This window comes from Pistacia vera, unplaced genomic scaffold (genome assembly GCF_008641045.1).
Source record: "Pistacia vera cultivar Batoury unplaced genomic scaffold, PisVer_v2 Contig1176, whole genome shotgun sequence".
Lineage (NCBI taxonomy): Eukaryota > Viridiplantae > Streptophyta > Magnoliopsida > Sapindales > Anacardiaceae > Pistacia > Pistacia vera.
Window position 1 is genome coordinate 314,723 of NW_022195222.1, and position 6,000 is coordinate 320,722.

A 6,000-nucleotide genomic window follows, 5' to 3' on the forward strand; every position below is an offset into this window, starting at 1 on the left:
ACATGTATTAATATTTGTAGTTGATCATTGTTTTATAGATAATGAGGTGAATGATGATTCAGATGATGATTTTGATGTGTCATTAACTAATCTCGGGACTATGGAATCAAGAGACTCTATCACCTCTACTGTGGGATGAACATTTGTTGTCCTAAGAATGTTTGTACTTGAATATTGGATTATATATTAGTTTATTTTAGTTGATATTTATAATTTATTGATTTGTTTTGTTTGTTTATGTGTAATTGTGTATTAACGATTATGTATTTGTTTATTTTGGTTGGTATTTGTAGTTTTGTATTATATGTTATTGTTTGTTTATTTTGGTTCCTATTTGTTTATATTCTAAATTGAATTGCATTTACAGTAGTTGATTTAGGGGGTGTAAATGTAAAAAATTAAAATTGTAGGAATTTTGGGGGTGTAATTGTTATAATTGAAAATTGTTAGGGGTGAAAGAAAAACAAAAACTTGGAGAGGAAAAAACGGGTACCCGCGGGTCCACCCGTACCCATATAGGATAGGGTATTGGTCCAATATTTTGGACCCGTATACCTCGACCCGTACCCGTTTGGACCCGACCCGACCCGTACCCAGCCCACCCGCCCGTTTTGCCGGGTCTAGCCGGCGGTGGTTTGGCTGGCGGCAGGCGACACCAGGTGGGTAGGGGTGGTGGCTTGGGTAAACGAAAATTTGTTTTGATTTCAAAGGTAATTTTGTCCAAAAAGTTAATTAATTGGGGTGAAATGATAAAAGCAAGATTCATGTAAATAAATTTAAAAATAAGGGTATTATTGTCTTAAAATTTTATTAATAAGGGATAAAATTGTAATAAAAAAGATTATCCAAGTAATCTTACAATACCTAAGAAAATTGAGATAATCAGATTACCTCCAATATTACTAACAATAACCACTATTGGTACTTGAATATTATCAGAATCTTATATTACTTGACAACCAAGCATAGTAATCAAATAATATAAGATGACTTAACCCCAATAATCCCATATAACCTCCAACCAAATGCTCCCTAAGTTTTTTTTATAATTACATACAGTATTTTTATAATTATACAGTAATCCTTGTATAAATATTATTTGAACTTTAACATGGCTACAATTTTTTTTTTATGGTTATCGATTACATCCCCTGAAAGCATCCAGAAGAGTTTGCCCCCCAGAAAGCTCTGAAATAGTCACTTACTCCTCCTGCAGTCTATTTTTGACGTTAAAATGGATGGAAGAAAGGGTAACTTAGACATTTGAAGTTCAATTTATCAATGCTTAAAATGTTACACTGCTTACTCGAACCAAGACCACAATAATCAGTTAAACAAAACATATTAAGTTATTAACCACTTGGCTAAAGACAACAATATTATTATACTAATGCCTTGCATCATATAATCTAAAAACAAAATTTGAAAAATAACATACTACATTGAAAATTTCCGTAAAACTATTTTATATTTAATATTATCAAATTAATATACTTAAATCAATATTTGATTATTAATTTTAATAATTAATAATACTGAAAATATAAATTTAATATATTTCAAATACCTGTAAAATATTTGATATTTAAAATCACTAAACTTACTATATTTAAATTAATATTTGTTATCTTACATTAAATATTTAATTATAAATATAAAATATTTAAAATTCTATAAAAGTATTTTAATAAAAATAATAGTAAACTTGTTAGGGCCAAAAATTGCCCTTGGCCCAAATAGGAAAACGGGCTTGATTGTGTGGAAGAGGCAAGGCCCAATCCCGGTGTAGGCCCATTTGATTCGAGATATAGTCGGCCCAAATTATCTGGGCACAGGCCTCCCAATCCCAGCTCACTTCCTAGACCTATGAGCGAGTTCAGAGCCCATGACCCCCACATATCACTTTCCTATTCCAAATCAACCTCCTATTCGAGGTCACTTTCATATTCAGATCACTTTCCTACTCGAAATTACTTTCTTGTTCGGGATCACCTTCCTATTCGAACGCTGGTAAGACAACTCACCACCGCCCTAACTCCTCTAGGGTTCGTATCAGAATCACACGAGGACTCCTACTCTCACCAGGATTGGGAGACCAGACAGTCACTATATAAGCAGGGGTCAGCCCTCTCAGAAGGGAGATTACATTACACCTTCTCACCCGGAGCTCCTACTTGAGAGCTACACATCACTGTCGTAGTCATAGTCCCCGACTAGACTTTCAGTAACCTCTCTACTCCCTAGTCCTCACTAAATTAGTCTCTTTCAGCCTTGCTGACTTGAACGTAGTAGTGCATACGGCAAACACCACCCTGACGTTTTCCGTTCGCTTTACGCACTTGTTTCTCTACGTGTGCAAGTGCAGCGGATCGCTAGTGACCTCAACCTCACGAGATCAGACCCCCCTTTCGTACAGGTAGATTTTTACGTCTACAAAACTTTAAATATTTTTCCACAAAAATTAAATAATATTATAAAAAATACATTTTCTTATCATAATTTTTATTGGGTAATTTTTAAAAGAATATTTTAAATATATTTTTATTGAGATTTTAAAATATGCTTAAACATAAATTAAATCGAACATTTTTTGTTACGGTATACAGTTTCGTGGCAGGCACTAAATAGAATGGTTAGCTACATCACTTTGCTCTTTGAGGTAAATCCTAAGATTTTCATCAATGATAATTTTATAGGGGTAAAATGGTCAAGCTACAATAAGTCATGGGTTACAATAATCAAACTTGGTTTTCCATCACATCTTTAACGTCAAAACTAGACGGTAGGGGGTGTTAGTCGCAAATCCGAACTTTCTGGGAGCAAATATCTTCGTAGATACCTTCAGGGGTGTATTGGTTCATAACCCAGGTATGGGGCGTAAACAGCTAGTCCGAACTTTCTGGGGGCAAAGGTTTATAGATACTTTCAGGGGGTGTAATTGTGAATAACACCTGCAGATAATCATTAACGGGAAGAAAGTAAGGAGAATATCTGTGTCATGATTTAACTTAAAGATAAATCACATTATTTTGATGCCTGATTAGATTGTATGGCCTCTGTCTCTTTTTTTGTAATTATCAATAATAAATCAGCAATTATAACGAAATCACACTTAGACAAGGCATCATTTCATACATTAATGTGAGAGAATAAATTTGGATTTTGCTGTCATATATTTAGTTTTGTATGTTAAGGAATTTATAAGCTACAACCAACATTGGGATTTTGCTGTCACATATTTAGTTTTGCTGTCAACAAGGAGTCCATGATTTTTGGATATATTAGGTTTTAAGTTCCATGCATGTAGGTTATTAACAGGATGATCATTCTAGAAATTTATCCGATCATCAACTTTAAGACCTCTAAGGATTAATTGAGATATGTTCAAACTAACCAAACACCTTCAGTGACCCAAAAAAAAAAAAAAAATTATAAGCTACATCACAATGGCTATTTCCATTGCACAAAATACTGAAGAATTTTGATTTAATAATTAGAGAAGTTCCCTTATATTTATAGATAGTTCCCCCAAATGCATTTGGTTAGGACTTAGGAGACGTTACATTAATCCCCAAAAAAAAAAAAATTCAACTAAAAACAGAGACACTTGGGCAATATCCATATCCAACCTTCTTTCTAGCAATACAACAGTCAACAGCCATAAAATAAGAAACAAAAAACCAAGCACGAAACAAATTAATTGGTTGGAATATATTTAAATTCCTTTCCACCCCATTTGCTCCCAAGTACTCTACTACCTAAGTACCCATTTTACCCCTATCTAACACCTCCATACCGACGTGGCAACGAGGGCCCACTGATGCCAGCAAAGCACCAACTCAGCTTGGCGTTTAGCCACTTGGAACCCTCTCACCTGCACCCTCCCTAGCAAACACTCCGCCTGAAAATCTGCAAACTGACTCAGATGCACCGGCCTCATTCCCGCCCCTGAAAACAACTCTCTCCATGGTGCCACGCGCCTCAATGCCCCCTCAACCGCCCCAGTTATCTTCGGTTTCAGCAAATACATTTCTATTTTCCTCGCCCACTCACCACTACCCATCGCTGCATCAAGGGATTCGAACACCATCGAGTAATATTCAAGATAGTTCACGAAATTCCTTCTAAAAGACAACGTTGCTCCAGACTCTGTCCACCCTTCATTATCTACGAATACCACCACACTTGGAGAAAGTCGTCGCACATCATTGACAAACCCCACAGCGTTGTTTGTTGTACCTAGACGCCGAAATATAGTTGGAGATAGAACAACGGCTATTCTTTCACCGTCCATGAACTTAACTGCTTTGAAAGATAACATTTCGAAAGTACGGACAAGCACAAACTCGATCTGGAACCTGATTCTGAGATCTTGAGCGAAGAGAATAAGAATATCTTTGATCAGTCTTGTTTCGGGGACGTATTCTTCAGGTACTATAGCCGTGATACGAAGAGATGTCGGGTTCATCATTTTATTACAAGACTGCGCTTTTTCAGCTAATTCTCTCATGAAAGAGGCGTACTGGCCACCGAATCCGATATCAAAATCTATTATGTGAACCAACGGTGGTGATCCTTCAAGGGATTCAAGAAGAGCTTGGTTGGAAGTGAATTGAGTGAACATGGGGATGGGAGAGATCCCACTGAAGGCCTTGTAGGCTCTGATAGATTGTATAATTTCGGAAATGGAAGAGAGGCGAGTTGGCCGAGTTGACCCGATGAGGAGTGAGTTGAGAGCTTCTTTGAAGAAGAACGCGGCTCTTTGGAGTGGTTTACCAACCGGTAACTTCAGCTTTTGATTGAGCCGCGCCAATACCCTCTGAGCGAGTTGTAATTCATTCGAGTCGAAACAGTCTGCGGCACGGATTAGCTCCTCTATACAATCAAACCCCACGTTCAAGTTGGCACTAGTATTTTGGAAATTGTTAGGAAACTCAAAATTACTAAAACTTTGATTCTGGTTTAGGTTGATGTCAGGAACATTAAAATTAAAATCAGAATGAAGAAGTGGAGTGGAATCAAGTGGCTGACAAGAAGTGAACTCAGTGAATTGTTGTTGAATTTGAGGCTCGCAGCGAGGTAACTGAGGATTACACTTGAAAGTAGGAACAGAATCATCATCTAAACCCAGCTCCGTCATGATTGAATCCCAGTCCATGGCTCGCATGACATGCTCCTCCCACTCAGGGGGAGGAGGGTCTTGAATGGTGCAAGTGTCGGTTGCAGTGGCAGGTTTTTCAGGGCTTGGGCTCCGGCGAAGATCAAGAACAGAAGTTGGTTCATAGCATGAGTTAGAACCACGGTTAGTTTGGTTGGTACCAAAACTTATGTTTTGAGCTATGTTTGAGGTGTTGAAAAAAGCTGGCTTTGGGTTGTTGTTTTGTGTTGGTTTAACTGGAACCCTCATAGCGAAGAGAAAAAAAAAAGAAAAAAAAAATTATGGAGGTCTCTCAAACAAGGATAGAGTGGTTGATTAGAGCAATTAAGATGGTGGGGAGGGGGGCTTTTCATGGTTATGATTGCGGGCTTTTTATCTTTGCGTGTGTGCATGGGGTGTAGTATGGAGATGGGATTAAGGCATACATGAGAGACATGGTTGGACACGGGTCAGACTACTCTTTTATCTCATTTGAAGCTTCTAATTCACGTCACTGCTTTGATTTTGCTTTCTGGGATTCGCAGTTTCATTTTTTGTTTGCTCAGCTAGCTACCTTGTAGGGCCTCCTTTTCTTGCGTCATCAAACAAACAATATTCAATTTTATATTTTTACTTAAAACAAAAATTAATAATTATGAAGTAGATTTTTCTTCTTGAAGATTTGAGAGACGATGTGAGGTGAAATGGAAATAGTTCCAAATCCAATTAGGATTCAAATTTTTAATTAAGTAAAGGGCATATTCCCACCCAAGGTTTTACAAAATCTTAAGTTAGTACCCAGATTATATTTATTCCAGATTCTCACCCTTAAAATAACAATATTATCAATTAGGGGGTTTAGA

At 37.0% G+C, this 6,000-nt stretch overlaps 1 protein-coding gene across 1 annotated transcript; it reads right to left on the reverse strand.

Annotated features, from left to right (window-relative positions):
• Window positions 1-3,479: 3,479 nt before the first annotated feature.
• Window positions 3,480-5,591, reverse strand: LOC116108358 (scarecrow-like protein 15). Its single transcript, XM_031394609.1, has one exon. It carries the CDS (start codon window positions 5,405-5,407, stop codon window positions 3,782-3,784), a length of 1,626 nt encoding a protein of 541 aa, XP_031250469.1. The 5' UTR covers window positions 5,408-5,591; the 3' UTR covers window positions 3,480-3,781.
• Between the last annotated feature and the right edge of the window lie 409 nt (window positions 5,592-6,000).